This window comes from Leptonychotes weddellii, chromosome 6, assembly GCF_054177405.1.
Source record: "Leptonychotes weddellii isolate Sample4059 chromosome 6, ASM5417740v2, whole genome shotgun sequence".
Classification (NCBI taxonomy): domain Eukaryota; kingdom Metazoa; phylum Chordata; class Mammalia; order Carnivora; family Phocidae; genus Leptonychotes; species Leptonychotes weddellii.
In genome coordinates, this window is record NC_138374.1 from 8,048,256 (window position 1) to 8,064,504 (window position 16,249).

Consider the following 16,249-nt stretch of genomic DNA (forward strand, 5'->3'; position numbering starts at 1 on the left):
ACTGAGCCACACAGGCGCCCAGATTTTATGTACTTATTTTAGAGAGCATGAGCCTGGGTTTGGGGGTGGGGGTGGGAGCAGAGGGAGAGGGACAAGCAGACTCTGTGCTCAGCCAGCGTCAGTCCCAGGACTCTGAGATCATGACCTGAGCCAAAATCAAGAGTTGGATGCTTAACTGACTGAGCCACCCAGGTGCCCCTGTAGAGTTTTATTAGGGGATAGTGTGCATGGCTTTAAAAAAGAACCCCATCCTATTGTTACATGCTTTTCTTGCTTCCCTACCTCTGCCCACCATCCCTACCCTAGAGTCTTAGTAAAGAGAATAATTTAAAAATAAAACTAAGGGAAGAGATTTCTTTAAAAATACAAATAGAGGGGGGCACCTGGGTGGCTCAGTCATTAAGCATCTGCCTTCAGCTCAGGTCATGGTCCCGGGGTCCTGGGATCGAGCCCCGCATCGGGCTCCCTGCTCGGCGAGAAGCCTGCTTCTCCCTCCCCCACTCTTCTTGCTTGTGTTCACTCTCTTGCTGTCTCTCTCTCTGTCAAATAAATAAATCTTAAAAAAAAATACAAATAGAGGTATTAGGGATGAGGTATGTAGGAATCACATAACTGTGTCTTGTTGCTGTGTGTACCTTACAACAGATTCTTAAACACTTTCATTTTAAGACCGCTTTATTCCCTTAAATTATTGAAAACTGCAAAGAGATTTTGGTTGTATGTTTTATCTTCATAATTTAAAAAAAATTAACTTTTTCTGCTTGGATCTACAGTAGTGTACACTAATGTGAATGAATCCAGTAAAAAGTAGATTGAAAAGGTAACCAGCATGAGTAAAATGGTATCTATGGAAAAATCCACTCCAGCTTCAGAATACCTGGCTTAAAATGAACTTTCGTAATGGACCTATTTAATGGGATTGTTTTATCCCACATTCTTGGGAACTCAGCAGTGGCTTCTGGGTGAACCATCTCTTCTTTTGGTAAATTTATAATGGAGGAAAGTAGCATCCAAACTAAATAAACTGAAAGATGTATTTTGCTATTTTTGTTGTTTTTGTGACACTTGCATGTTCTGAAGAAGTAACCTATCAAAAATCCTACATAATATGCTCATAACTCATTTTGAATACTGCATTCTTCCTATAAAAAGTACCCATCTTTATGCAGAATTACAGAATTTGGGGATATGTTTATTAATGTTCCTCCAGGGATATGTTATAATATTGGATTTCAGGATAAGGGGAAACTATAAAATCCTTATACCAGTTTTACCTCTGATAGCTGTACTTTTATATATGATATAACAAGAACAGCCAAGGTAAATTTTCTTAATTGATAGTTATATTTATCTCCAAATGCTGTGGACATTTTACTTTTCTCACTTTCCTCAAATAAACTATGAGCTTTTTTTTTTTTTTTAACAGCAGGAGATGTCTTTATTTATGTGTGGATACCCAGCATTTAACACAGTATCTGGTACACTAGTACCAAACATAGAGTAATTTTCACAGTGTTAAAATAAAGCTCATTTATTAAGATGGTTGAGGAGTTTGTTTTAAACATCTTTATAAGTATTTAAAATATATAACAATCATAGGAAGTAAGGAAATAGTGAGAAAGCTCATTGGAATTGTTTTCTTCCAAGAGAGTTGTTCTGAAAGCTTAAGAAACCAGGACATTGAAATCTGTTCCATCATTGTTACTATGAATCAGAGGTTGCCCCAGATCTTCCTTTATCTTAGCTGAACTGCTTCTTACACCTGTGGTCTTTTTTCAGCCACTTTGGTGGTTCTTAGGCTTAATGAAATCAATGATTATTCTGGGTCTAAGTACCCACTTTCAGTACAGTAAGTCATTTACTCACTTTCACAATACCACATTTACTCACCTCACAATACCAGGGGCAGAGTGGCCTTTGAGAAATCAGAAAAACACTACATATTGTAAGATTAGTTCATTTTAAGATTAGTTCAAGGTCTGGTAACATTTCAGTATCTGGCTCACATTTTAGGCTACCTTTGTTAGGTTTTTTAAAAAATCAATAGAAAGATAAGATTGGTGACTTGAAGATGATTCAACTGGAAATGATAGTATAGAAAAGGAGCCAGTAAGCGCACAAGTTTTACACTGGCCTGAAATTTATAGGAGTTTTTGAAATGGGTATGAACAAATACCTCACTGGAGAGCAAAGAAACGCAGTTCATTTCAACAGGCCCATGAGGAGGTGGCAGCTGAGGGGACATGCACTTACTAAATGTCTGCTGGGTTATGGAATAACATGTTTTAGTTAATTATTTCAGTAATGAAAAGTGAGAGTTTGGAGAGGTTGTGAATGCCATGCTTGCAACGCCATGTTTGGGTTAAGGTAAAGCAGGTCAAGATATTTTTTTTAAAGATTTATTTATTTATTTGAGAGGGGGGAGGGGCAGAGGGAGAGAGAAAATCTTCAAGCACACTCCCCGCTGAGCGAGGAGCCCAGCGGGGCTCAATCCCACAACCCTGAGATCATGACCTGAGCCGAAAGCAAGTCTGACACTTAACACACTGAGCCACCCAGGCGCCCCAGGTCAAGGTATTTTTAAAAATCTGACTAGAAAGGGCTTAGCTCTAGGAATTAGTAAAGAAAAAAGAAATTGGCAAAAGAGGTGAGGAGTGAGGTTTTAACTACCATTGCTGTGATTAAGGAAATCTGGGCTTTGGCAGGCTAGATTGTTAGCAGTTTCTGTTAGCAACTGAAGAACTTGAGTGCTGAGTTGGCAGAAAACAGTGTTAACCAGAGGAGGAAACCTGCTTCTGAAGATACTGGGGATGTCAGAAGGTGGAATCTCAGATTTTCTAAGTGCCCTTTTGAAGACTTCACTCATTATACAGATCAGGAAACTTAAACCCAGAGGAGTCAACACATTGCTCTTTGTGTTCACTTGCTCTCAGATGAATATAGTTCCTCTTAAGGACATTTAACATTTTTGGAACAGGCAGCTGAGTCAAAGTGAATCGAAAGCTCTTGTGAGAAGAAACAAGTGAACAGCCTCCAACATGGGACAATTAGCTGAGGCAAAAATTGGAATTGGGTGCTGAGCACCTCCTACGATCTATGTGGTAGTCAAAGCCAAGGTCCCGTGCAATGTGTAGGGCTCTGAGAGGCAGAACTGACAGAACTAGGAAGGTGAGGTCTGTCAAGCAGTCTCTCCCCAAGTTCAAAGCAGAGTGACAGTTCCAGTATGGTTACTGACCAGCCTCCTTGTTTCTGAGGATCAGAAGGGACAGAATGAGGACAATTGAGCTGCACTTAGTTACAGTGCCATGTGACAATCTAAGAGCGATTTAAATCAAGTTTAACATCCTAAATAGGAGTGACCTGTGCCCCTTCAAATTATGTGTTTGTATGTGAGGTAAAATGGGCCACAAATGTCTCTTGAGGATGAGGTTCCCATCTGTTGCCCCCTGTAACTACTGCAATGACACCAAAGATTAGATCAGTCTGAATATGGGTACTAGAATCTAACAGCAATGAAAGTTTCCCTCCCCAAAGTTCCTGGTCTACTCAGCTTTTTCCTTAAATAACTGAGGTTGGAGGCAAAGGAGGTAGAGACACAGAGTGTCAGTAAGCAAGGCTTTTAAGTTCCAAACAGCTACCGGTTCAGGCTCAATAAATGAACTAGATTTCTGCCCAAAGTTCTGTATCTTCATTGCTGACGCCATTCGAGCTTTGGGCACTCTGACTCAGCAACCACCCCTAAACTCCCTTTCAGCTGGGGACCTTGGGCTTGCTGCCCCATTGGCATGATAACATACCTTTCTCGTTCTTGCACTGGACCAATGACCAAATGTCATGAAATGAAGAGTATGCTTAACTCATGGCTCACCTTCAAGAGAAAATGTATGTGTACATGCTCTGTAGTTAAATTATATCAGATTTAACGTTGCGCTACTGATTGTATTTTGCCCCCTTTTATTGATTCTAACCTCATTTGCACACATTTTGAACACACCACTTTATGACTAAGAAGTAATCCCCTTTAAGGTGAAAGTTAGAATCTGAATTCAACTTCTCCATATCACAACCCCATAGAAGGAATTTTATACCTCCCCACAGCCTAGTATTTCTTTTTTAACACTAAAATACCTACTGTCCTCTGCATGAATACATTGGAACGGAGGTCTAGGGATGTTCCTATCCTGCCTCCATTTCCTCACACTTGCTGCAGCTCAGGGCGCAGTACCTAATATTTACTTTGCCCTCCACCTCTCACATTTAGGAGGGGCAACGGAGCTCGGGCGTCGGACTGTCAACTTCGCCATATATTCTAACAGCAATTGACCTTTCAAAGACTGCTGGGGGAAGACGCTCAAAGTCTGTTCTGGGATTTTCCAAGGACCTCGCCTTAACGAGGTGCAATTCCCAGTGGCTTGCAAGTTTCCAGCAGGGAGGATAAATCTGACCACCTAAGTCCAACTCTCTGACCCTTTGGGAAACGTCCAGGAGTTAGGAAACGCATCGCCGTGGTCTCTCCAGCCTAGAGGACTCGCCCCACAAAGAGCTCGTCACCAGCGGTTCCGGTGACCACGGGGAGATCTCGGAGACCGCCGGACCGCGCACCGTGTCGGGATTGGAAGACGCGCCCGCCGTTCCCTCCCGGCCCCAGGCGGCGCAGCAGCTGCGAGAGACTGCGCGTGCGCGCTGGGCGGACGGTTCCGGAGACGGCGTTCCCAGCCGCCTTCCGTCTCCGGCGACAGCATGAAGACCGCCGAGGACGCCAGAGGGGCGCGCAGCGAGGGACCGCGGGAGATAGGCCTCTGCCTTCTCTGCGGCCTCCCGGCAGCAGGAAAATCGACCTTGGCGCGGGCCCTCAGCCACCGGCTACGGCAGGAGCGGGGCTGGGCCGTCGGCGTCGTCACCTATGATGACGTCATGCCGGACGCGTTCCTGGAGGAGGCGAGCGCGCGGCCATTGGTCAGTACGGAAGGGGCGGGGCCTAGACCCCTGTCTTGGAAGGAAATGAAGGGGCTCCCGCTAAATGCTGGACTACACCTAGTGTGGGAGGTGCGTCCCTGACGGAGGGGGAGAGACCGGGATTCGAGAAGAGTGGAGTTGGTTTAATACAGAATATGTTGACTCCATCTTAAAGTAATTCATTGTAGAGATTTATATGTCTATTTGGGGCATGTATGTATTGTATCTTCTATAGAGTGAGACTTAAGACAGCTTTAGGTTATGTCAGCGTGTAAGATGGAACCCCCACCCCCCCGGTCAGGAATGCTCTTGAAAAATCCTTTAGGAAGAATATTCTTAGGAAGGGGCGGAATCTCTTAAAAATTTCAACACAGCCGGTTTAAAATCCAGCCATGGGCGAATCTTTGTGGATCTTTAAGTTTATACAATTTGCGGAAATTTTTTTAAGTAAAAGGATACATAATTATAAATAACAAAATTCCTAGAGTCCCTGCCATGGTAATAGAGAGTAGCTGTACAAATGAAGGGCCTGGCCTCTGAAGCTCACTCTTCATTCATCTCAGGCTAAATCTTCCTCTGCCAGCATAGGAAAAGATGGTTGTTTCTTAGTTGACCACCAGATGAAGTAATGGGCTTCTGTTTAGTGACCAGCTTGTATGTTCCAAGTACACATTTCCCTTGAAGCCTTCAAATCACACTCAGCACAGGGAGATGCATCCCCGTGGAGAAGCATATGAAAACAGATCTCTGAGGGGAGAGTCATGTCACCCATCTCATTCTCACTCTAGACCAAATCCTCTTTGACATGACAGATTCTGAAAAACTAAAATATATTTGTCGTTTAATACCCTAGTGTAGATGGATGCACCTAAATAACATGCAAGTATGATGTGATTCCACTCTGTAAATATGTATGTACAAATACGGTACATTTGGTGGATGGAAACATTTTGGACTGCTCCAGCAAAATTATATATACTTCCTTATTCTTGTTTAATTGTGAGGTAAATGCAGTATCAAGTCCCTGGTAGCACTAGATTTAGTTGGATGATAGTATTTTCACCACTTGAGTGAAAGCTGAAAGTTGTTGATAGGAATCGTTATTTGCTGGGCTTTTTCCTCACTTTTATTATATTTTTTCCACTCCTCCCTACAGACGAAGGCCACGGGACTCACCTAGTCACCATGGGTAGGAAACTCACCTTCTAGGAAGTGATCTTATTTCCTTTTTAGTAGGTTTAGGTGATGTATTTGTTACATGTGTTGTAATCTCAGTGATGTGGCAGGGCATGGACAGGCGGGAGAGGGATCCTTATCTCGTGTTCCTATGTGTTCTCTCCAGCCTGGACCTCATAACTCTGTCCCTGCTGTTCACAGTGCTTGAGCAGCACAAGATTACCTGTATTCTCAAGTTATTCTCTTCCCTTCAGTCTACCTTCTCGGTCGTTCCCCATCCCATTTCAACCCTGTTGTTAGCCTGAAGTCTTTTCATCTTGACCCAGGCATCTTTCAGCTGATCTTTTCTGTCCACAACTTTCTCATTTCAAGGGCAAACCAGCATAGGTATATCTAAGCCAGACTATTTTATTTCGGCAGGATATTGATTTTGGCTCCTCTTTTCTCCTGGACGGTAACAGTGGACGGACGATTGATCTAGCAGAGAAATAGAGATGTGCAAACAAATGCCTACACCCTCTGCTAGAGTGGAGACCCGCTATATGCAGAGCAGGATGTCACGTAGGCAAGGGAGGGTATGAGCTGCCCGCTGCGTGGTTGAATCTGAGGAGACTTCAGAGGACTAACATCAGTGAGTAGGAGTTTCTGGGCAGAGAAAACCATATATACACGGAGATACGGAGGCATGACAGAAGAAGTTGTGCTCAGAGAATTCCAAATGGTTTAGCGCTGTGAGCTGAAATGTCCCTGTACGGCGGGTGGCAATTAATCGTGACCACCCTACTGGCCAGAACCTAATGTAAATTGTAATTCTTCCGTCTTTTGTAGCCATCCCAGTGGAAATTGCTTCGACAGGAACTGTTGAAGTACCTAGAATACTTCTTGATGGCTGTCATTAACGGGTGTCAGATGTCTGTCCCACCCAACAGGACTGCAGCCCTGTGGGAGGATTTTATAAGCTGCTTAAAGGATCAAGATCTGATATCTTCTGCGGCGCTGGAGACCCAGTCTTGCTACCTCTTAACGAAGATTGCTGTTTCTAGACCTTTGTTTTTGATTTTAGATGACAACTTTTATTATCAAAGTATGAGATACGAAGTCTACCAACTGGCTCGGAAATGTAATTCAAACATTTTTTTTCTTACAGACATTTGTTTGCATATCAAAATCACTACTGTTCTTAGAATTTAATTGGATCGGGAAGTTAGTATTGATTTACTTAATTCTCAAAGCTAGATGTTCAGCATTACAAATGGTTTTTCCTGCTGCAGCCGGGATAATTTGTCTAATTTGTTTATGTCACATTTTGGAAAAAAACAGTGCACCAGTAATTCTGTGGTTTAATGTTATGTTTTCAGATTCATTAGGCTTTTGCCAGCTCTTTTTAGATTGTTCTCTCGAGACCTGTTTACAGAGGAATGGCCAGAGATGCCAGCCACTGCCTGCCGAGACCATTCACCTGATGGCAAGAAAGATAGAGAAGCCCAACCCTGGGAAAAATGCTTGGGAACACAACAGCCTCACAATTCAGAGTACCCCGTGCTCTTCTGAGGCCAGGTATCCCACGCGAAGCCGACCTTCACCGGGTACCTCCCTGAGCCGGGCACAGTGCTCCTTGCTTGACTCATGTCCACTTGGTTAATCCTTACACAAGCCTTAGAGAGAGATTGTTACCTTCCCTTTACGGAGAAGAGGCAACCGAGTGAGAAAGTTTGTTTGCCCAGTGCCCTCGAGCTTGTGGCAGCGGAGATGTGTGCGTGCAAACGTATACTCTCGTTAAGACTGTGTTGTCGCAAGAGATCCGCACAGGGAATGCAGAGTAGGGTGCATCTTTGAAACTCTTGCTAAAGTAACACAGTCTAAAGAGGTTGCCCAGTAATTTTCTTCTAGAAAGAAAAAGGGTGGAAGTGGCCGAGTCGGAATTTTGCCTTCAACCTCCCTGTTGTTACACCGCTGCGTGTGTGGGAGGCTTGGGGGCTGTGGTGCTAATGCTTCCGTTCATGATCTGTGTCTCGAGAGTTCTGCAGCAGCACATTTGTAATGGAATTTTCACGGATGACGGAAATGTCCTCTGTACTGTCCAGTGTAGTGGCTGCTGGCCACGTGACTGTTGAGCTCTTGAAACAGCCAGCGCCTCTGATGGCCCGAATTTTAAATTTTATTTTAATTGCTTTAAACTTAAATAGCCTCCTGTGGCTAGTGGTTATTGTATCATAGCAGAGTTCTAGAGCTCTATTGCCTACATTTCCTCAGCCCCTGCCTAGCTGTTGTCCACAGGGGGTCAGGAGTTTTTATTTTTTTTACTTTTTTTAAAGACTTGAGAGAGAGAGAAAGAGCATGAGTGGTGGGAGCGGCAGGCGGAGGGAGAGGGAGAAGCAGACTCCCCACTGAGCAAGGGGCTCAACGTGGGGCTCGATCCCAGGACCCTGGGATCATGACCTGAGCAGAAGGCAGACGCTTAACGACTGAGCCACCCAGGCGCCCTGGATCAGCAATTTTTAAAACGCTAATTTTTAAAATTTATTCCTCAAAATGTTTGGTTCCCAAGATACAGTTTTCCATGCATTTCATAATATATACTTGAATATACTAAAAAAAAAAAAAAAATGGATTTAAGAGACTGTTGTTTATAGGGTTTATGAAATGAGCTACTGCTGAGGTTTCTAATTTTAACTTTTAATATCCTGAAATTTTGAGCAGGCCCATAACCAGCTGATTGCTACTCATTCTGGAACACTTAAAATTTTTTCCTTTGAAAGTTGAATGGCTGGTTGAGGCATCAAGATATCTATCCCGTGAGAATGGCCTAATGTTATCAATGCTTTGAGACCAGTGAGGGCCCGTTCTTCCTAAAAGCAAGGAAGAGTGAGTTTCTCCCATGCTGTTGCCAACACAGCATAATCTGTTTTGTCTTGGGTCTTCAGAACCTGGCCGCCTGTTCTCACAGGTCCAGAATAGTTACAGCATCAGTGAAGGGGTTGTTTGAAACCTGGTGGCCCTGTATTGGAAGTTGAAAGATGATCCGACAAATGTACCTTCTCCAGGCTTCCGTAAGATACTACTATGTATCCATCATTGACGGCTAATAGTGTTACTACTCAGAACAACAGCAGATACTATGTATCGGGCATGTTCTGAACACGTCATATGTTTAATCTCATTCAATCCTCACAAACAACTCTTGAGGATAAATAGATTATCCCCATTTTATAGATGCGGTAACTGGCCCAGGTAAGTAAGGTAACACATCCAGGTAGTAAGTGGCAGACCCAAGGTTTGGACCCAGTGCAGTCTCACTCACTCCAGAACCTGGCTCTTTCCAGCGTGAGAAAGATCATCTTGAGGTTGAAATTTAACTCACACTGGCCTAAATTGCTTCAGTGCCATGCTCTGCACTCTGAGTAGAATTTAAACTCCTCACCATAAATTACGTGTTCTAACCCAGTTAACTTTGCAACCTCATATCCTACTACTTTCCCCCGTTGCTGCTTGTCAACCAAACTGGCCTTTGTTCCATGAACAGGAGGAGCTTTTTCTTGCCTCAGGGCCTTTGTACTTGCTGTCCCCTCTACCCTCCCCACTTATTTATGCTTGATTGACTTTCCTGACCATCCTAACTAACGTGAGGAGTGTTCATTGGACTAAGCAGTCACTCTCTTAACACCATCACTTTGTTTATGGTCTTTACTCACTTGTCACTATCTAAAATTATAATTTTTTGCTTAATTATTGAGACAGACAATGGAATCATTACCAGGCTTAGAGAGGATAGGGATTTCGCTGTACCCCCCCCCCCAGCTTAGCACATAGTCTCACATACATGGTTGTATATTTTTCATATAAGAAGGTACTCAATAAAATCTTGTTAAATGAATGAATTCTGCCTCAGCACTCCGTGGCCCCTTGACCAGTGAATAACTTCGCTGACCTACATCCAGTAAACAAGCAGAAGCCAGAAAGTACAGACCAAGTATCCTTCTTTAGAGAATAAAATAGAGCTGTAGTAGCCTAAAGTTTAGCACTTAATGAGGGACAAGAGAGGATGTCTTTCGAAAGCTTATTGAAATGTTTTAGGAAATTAATATTTTTTTTTCTTTTTTTTTTTTTAGGAAATTAATATTTTTTAAATAAGGGGATTCTTTTGCCTTATAATTTGTTTTGGGCTTCTACTTTTAGATTTTGCAAGTAGAAAGTAGCTTCCAAATCATTTCGTGTTTCCCCTTTGGCTTAGGACCTTGGGGTTATAGCACATTTATTCCTCTAGAATTCAATTTAGTATTCCTAAACACCAGTTCTTTTAAAAAAAGATGTTTGATATAAGGATTTATTTTATCTCCCCTTCTCTCATAGCCTGAAGTTGACTGATTTATTGCTTACTGCTTTGGAAAATCCAGTAAAATATATTGAGGACAATGTGGAACAAAAGGTAAATCTTCCAGTATAGATTTAGTATACATGGGAAGGCACCGCTTTCTGAAGGAATGAATGTCTTTTTGAGCTGAGTGTAAACTCTGAGTAAACTGTGGAAAATGCTGTCACCGCTCTGGCATCCTGGCAGCCCTCAGCTTCTGACTCGTGGCTGCGGTGGTGCGTCAGCTGGTCGGAGCCAGTTGTCAAACTCTCAGAAATGTTGGAGCCTGTCGCCATTATATTGGCGTTGGTAACTTGAAACGGGCAAGGACAGGAATACGTGCACCAGAGACATTGACAAACACTGGAAACAGGTTGTGTTGCTCTTGTTTCTGGAGAGCCTGTTACTAGACATTTACCAGCAGCCGCTGTCTAGATGGGACCCATCTTCTAGGGAAGGACAACTGGAACAGAAAAACCATCTTCACTTTCCTTTTCATCTTATCAAATACGTGTCACACTTTAGCCATCCTTTTCTAAAACTTCCAATAACGATGTCTGTGTTACATAGGAATCAGACAGAATTATTTGTTCAGCTAACGTTCTGCATCAAGCTGACCAGACGCTCCGAAGGATTGTCTCTCAGACGATGAAGGAAGCAAAAGGTATGTTGGGTAGTTGAATGGGGTTTAGTTGATACGACTTTGCTGCTATTCCTGTCTCCTTGACACTTTGGGTAGTTTATTAGCTTTCAGTCCTAACGTTTACATCATGTTTTCAGTTTCAGTATGCAACTTGGTTATATAAAAACTAAAAATTCTACCCCTAGAACAGGGTATTCATCCATCCAATACATTTTTATCGAGTGGTGACTCTGTACTAGGCTTTATTCTAGATACCGGGGCATCAGAAGGGAGCAGAATGTTATAGTGAGTAGACAGACAGACAGACAAGCACATGAGTATCTGCTGGTGCCCTGAAGAAAAATAAAATAGGGAAAGGCAATGTAGAGTGATGGAAGAGCTTCTTTTTAAAGGATAGTCTGGAAGGCTTCTTAGCGATGACATTTAAGCCGAGATATGAATGAACAGAAAGAGCAAACATGCAGTCATCTGATAGTAGATAGTTCCAGGCAGTGGCCACAAATGCAGAAGCCCAGAGGTGAAGTTGTCTGGTAGGTTCTAGAGCAGAAAAGTGGCAATTAAGTCGGGTGAAGTAAGGAACGGGGAGAGGTGGTCAGGGGCCACATGTCAAATCGGCAAGCTCAGTGTGTTGTCTGTCTGAACTTGAATGGAGTATGTGCTAGTTCTAGAAAATAACTCCTTCAGATTTTAAATACTGAACTCCTTGCTTTATTTAAATTTTGATTTAAAAACTATCGTTAGCTTAACATTTCTTGAGCTTTTATGTGCTCAGTGTTGCCAGTGTTTACAGCCCCATGAGGTGAGTGTAGTTTTACAGATAGGGACATGAAGGTTCTGGGAGGATCAAGTAACTGGTGCAAGGCTGAACAGCTACGAGATGCTTGGACAGCCTGGGTTCAGAGTCAAGTCTGACTCCAGTGCGTGCTTTCTTTTAGGCTCCCCACATCACCAGCATTGATCATTAATACCTTTACAAAAGCTTAGAACTGTTGGGAAAGCAAACAGTACACTAACCATATGGTGTTTTTCATACAATCTATAAGCAGATTTTATCTTGTACCCTAGGGTGTAGCCCAGTACATGAACACATGCGTGTGTAGCAACAAGTTTCACAAAACCCTCACATGTGTAGTGGGCTCTACTATGTTCTGTTTGATTTCATTTTAGAAAAACGCTGCTTGCAACTTACATCTCACCGGTAGGTTACAGTCCAAAGTTTGAAAACCAAAGGCCTGGAACAAACAGCAGCATAATTAGAATAGAGAGAGATAGTTGCAGGAGTTCTCTCTCAACCATTTGCCTTTCTTGCCTTCTATATAAAATGAAGAGAAGGGGCGAAGGGGGAATAGGATTATGCCCAAATCCCTCTTGACTCATTTCCCACCCATTACAATACACATTTATTTATTTATTTAGATGAGGACCTAGCTTCTAGGTCCATACTTAAATGAAATTAGAAATTCATTTCTCCTACCATCAAGAAAGTGAAAAGACAGCCTACGTATCAGGAAAGAACACTTGGAGATCATGAGAGACTTGTATCCAAAAGAGGTAAAGGACTGTTACCACTCAGCAATAAAGACAATCCAATTTTAAAAATGGGCAGAGGGTCTGAATAGACATTTCTCCATCTCAATGGCCAAACCATAAGAAAACACACGTATCAGTAGTCCTCGGGGAAATGCAAACCAAAACCACGAGATCCCACTGCACACCCACTAGGCCAGCCAGAATCAACAAGTGCAAGCGGTGGTGAGGATGTGGAGAAATGCAAACCCTCGTCCACTGCTGTTGGCTATGGTGCAGCTGCTTTGGCAAACAGCCAAGCAGTTCCTCAAACAATTAAACGGAGTTACCAGGGGACCCAGCCATCCCACTCCTACGTATCTGCTCAAGAGAATTGAGAACACGTTCATATAAATATGTGTACACAAAGATTTGTGTCAGCATTATTCCTAGTAGCCAGGATGAACCTTGAAAACAGTATGCAGAGTGAAAGAAGCCATCGCAAAAAGCCGCATTGCTTGAGTCCCCTCATGTGAAATGCCCAGAAGGGGGAAATCTAGAGCCCCATTAGTACGTTAGTGGTTGCTTAGGGATTTAGAGTGGGGTGGAGGCTGGGGTAGGAGGGTGGGAGCTAATGGACGCACGTTTCTGAGACGATGAGATGTTCTCAAATGGACTGTGGGGATAGGTGCACGTACCTGCAAGTACACTGAATCGTAGTTTAAATGAATAGAGTGTATGGTGTGCCAGTTTTCTGTAAAGCTGTTTAATAACAAAGCAATTTTGTTTCAGTCACATTACCCACATGGCTGGTGGCTGCTGAGTTGAGTAGGACAGAACATTTTCATCACTGTAGGAAGTTATAGATTAGACAACTGCTCTAGAGGTTTATCACAGTTTCAAACCAAATTGTCATTTCCTAGTTCTGCTTTTTTGCCTTACTACCTGTTAGTTCAAGAAGATTCTAAATCAACTATCTTGTCAACAACAAAAATCCTTTTCAGGCTTATCTTTTCTGCTCACGCATTTCATAGCCAGGTATTGAAAAGATTTGTTTGCTATCACATGAATGGGACCTTTGTTTCTATAGTACACCTACTCGACTGTGATTATTAACAGAATAATCTGATTGGTTTGTCTGAAGTATTCAAATTCATTTCCTGATGTTATCAGACAGCCCAACTTGATTTAGTTTACACAAATAATTTTGAGAGTATCTTTTCATTTTAGATGAACAAGTGCTTCCTTTCAACTTGAAGCTTCTAGCAGAAGAACTCAACAAGCTCAAAGCCGAGTTTTTGGAGGACCTGAGACATGGAAACAAAAAATACCTGTGCTCTCAACAAACCATCCACATATCAGATGTTATTTCTTTTTTTCATTATAAGAAAGACAACATTGTCCAGAAATATTTTTCAAAGCCGCATTAAAACTTCTGAACTTCCGATCAAATGTCTGATATTGGTTAAGATTTTGCGAACTAAAACAATTTTGTGTTACTGGACGTTTTCTCGCCCAGTGATGGGAATTGCCGAAGACTTATTTAAAAAAAAAGCAACAGGGAGCGCCTGGGTGGCTCAGTTGTTAAGCGTCTGCCTTTGGCTCAGGTGTCCTGCGATCGAGCCCCGCATTGGGCTCCCTGCTCTGCGGGAAGCCTGTTTCTCCCTCTCCCACTCCCCCTTGCTTGTGTTCCCTCTCTTGCTGTCTCTCTGTCAAAAAAATAAAATCTTAAAAAAATAAATAAATAAAAATAAATTTTAAAAAGCAACAGTCCATTCTAAAGATCCATTTGTCATAACAGAAATAACCTCAGTCAGTCACTTGCCAGACATGACATGGATAATTAGGCATCAGAGGCAGGCAGGCAGGCATCCTCATTTATGTGCCAAACCCTGAGGGCGGGGATGGTGGGGACAGGGGTCTTATTGAATGGTTCCTCAGGAAAGCAGAAAGACGAGGAAGGAGACAAGATGTGGATGCATGGAGCCGTTTTTGTCTTTAACTCATGTGACCAATCCTCTCATGGGTAAGGCATTCTACAGAGTCAAACCAATGTAGCCATAAAACCTTCTTTTTTTAAATTTATTAACAGTTTACATACTGGAAAATTACTAAAAAATTGGATCCTAGTTTTTAAAGAAGAAAAATCGAGATCAATAGAAAGTGTTATTATTTTTATTCATGTATTACAAAAGCAAAGCTTCATTCACAATAGGAACTACAGACTAGATATAGTTATTTCAGCATTGAACTGCTCTCTGGAATCCCTAAACAATATAGTGTTTTGCAACCATACTCAAGTTTTATGTTTTGCATACAAAATATGTTCTTTACATCAAAGTACATACTAACAAAAACAAGTTCTAGAAATCATATACCCTCTAAGACTATTTAATGAAAAAGTCCTTAGCAGGGAATTTTTTTTTTTTTTAAATAATACATCCACTTGATAAATATTTTTGTAGAACTTAAAATGAGGTTTATCCAACATTTCTTAAGTAATATTCCCTTTGTCAAACAATTCTGCAGATGAATGGCAAACACTTATTTCTAAAATGAAATAGCACTGGAAAATATTCAAAGTAAAAGTCTAGCCTTTACTTGAATTTCAAGAAGTTGTAGCTACATATTAGTAAAATCTGAAATGAAATTATTCCCTGTTAATCTCTTCACAGTTTCTTAAAAAAATATTAGTGGAGATTAATTATCTACCAACTTTAAAAATCTAAACTTATGTTCACTGAACAAAAATACATTTAGTTTCAGAACATTGCCTCTTAACAGCAAAGTACTATAAATAGTTCATGTTCAACTTTCCCTAGCAGCTCATTTCTATAAAATATTTGATTAAAAATAAAATGGGAGAAACATTCAACACTTAATGGAAGATAGTATCATCTTTCCATGTATAAAATTTAACTCACAGAAAATTTAAATAAAATCCTAAATCTTTTTAAAAATACAATACTAAAAAAGTTTATAAGGTAGATTTGATTCAAAAACTTTAGTGCATTTAGAATTAATTGTAGCTCTCAAGCATGGACACCTTTGGAATACCAACTGTGCTCTTTTAAGTCATAGGAAAATTAGAATTATACATTCTAGTTAAAATTATGAAAAAAAAGATACTTTGTTTAAATTAAAATGTACCTTCAAAACATCTATCTTTAGTTGCCAGAAAAAAAGTGTCACTATTTGGCCCAGAATATAGAGTTAATAAACTGGTTTTAACAAGAGGGTTCTTTCTCTTTAATGAAAGCTTTCATTTTCTATCTTGGGATATTGCTTTTATGTGAAGAATAAAAGTGAGAAGGAAGAAAATAATTACAAAATCTTCCAAATGACAGCAACCTGTTTCTTTCTGGCAATAAATAAATACTAGAGCCAAGTTCCACATTTGGAAATGGTTGCATTCAAGCTGATCTGAGCAATGAGTGATTTAAACAAGAGAAACACAACTGTAGATTCAGAAGCCTCAGATTTGACAAGGAGAGAGTTATTTATAGTTTCGACAGACTCTTTGCTGCTCTTTGAACAATGCTGTTGAGGTTAGTTTTGACTGGATATTAAACCACGAGAACTCATTTTAATGGCTCTCTAGCATTTGGAAAGAAGGG

The 16,249-nt window shown here is 41.4% G+C and overlaps 2 protein-coding genes across 3 annotated transcripts in view; one reads left to right on the forward strand and one right to left on the reverse strand.

The window, feature by feature from the left end:
- Positions 1-4,742, reverse strand: part of ACADSB (acyl-CoA dehydrogenase short/branched chain) — a 16,738-nt gene extending 11,996 nt beyond the window's left edge. The window contains exon 1 of the mRNA XM_081823039.1: positions 4,603-4,742. Coding sequence (XP_081679165.1) covers positions 4,603-4,742 — 140 coding nt within the window. The remainder of the gene's footprint in view (positions 1-4,602) is intronic.
- On the forward strand, positions 4,080-14,400 carry PSTK (phosphoseryl-tRNA kinase). 2 transcript variants are annotated; one of them, XM_081823337.1, is made up of 6 exons: positions 4,080-5,046; positions 6,961-7,252; positions 7,491-7,689; positions 10,483-10,558; positions 11,054-11,147; positions 13,863-14,400. In XM_081823337.1, the coding sequence occupies exons 1-6, from the start codon at positions 4,741-4,743 to the stop codon at positions 14,060-14,062; spliced, it is 1,167 nt and encodes a 388-aa protein (XP_081679463.1). In that variant the 5' UTR covers positions 4,080-4,740; the 3' UTR covers positions 14,063-14,400. The 2 variants fall into 2 exon arrangements, with proteins under 2 accessions (XP_081679463.1, XP_006734170.1); XM_006734107.3 differs by having other exon boundaries at positions 4,088-4,956.
- Positions 14,401-16,249: the final 1,849 nt, after the last annotated feature.

Excerpts from the sequence above, each read along its gene's own strand:
- PSTK (XM_081823337.1), top strand. The coding sequence starts at position 4,741 with ATGAAGACCGCCGAGGACGCCAGAGGGGCGCGCAGCGAGGGACCGCGG. Across the intron at positions 5,047-6,960 it reads GACTACACCTAGTGTGGGAG|CCATCCCAGTGGAAATTGCT; the intron begins GTGCGTCCCTGA and ends CGTCTTTTGTAG. Across the intron at positions 11,148-13,862 it reads GACGATGAAGGAAGCAAAAG|ATGAACAAGTGCTTCCTTTC; the intron begins GTATGTTGGGTA and ends TTTTCATTTTAG.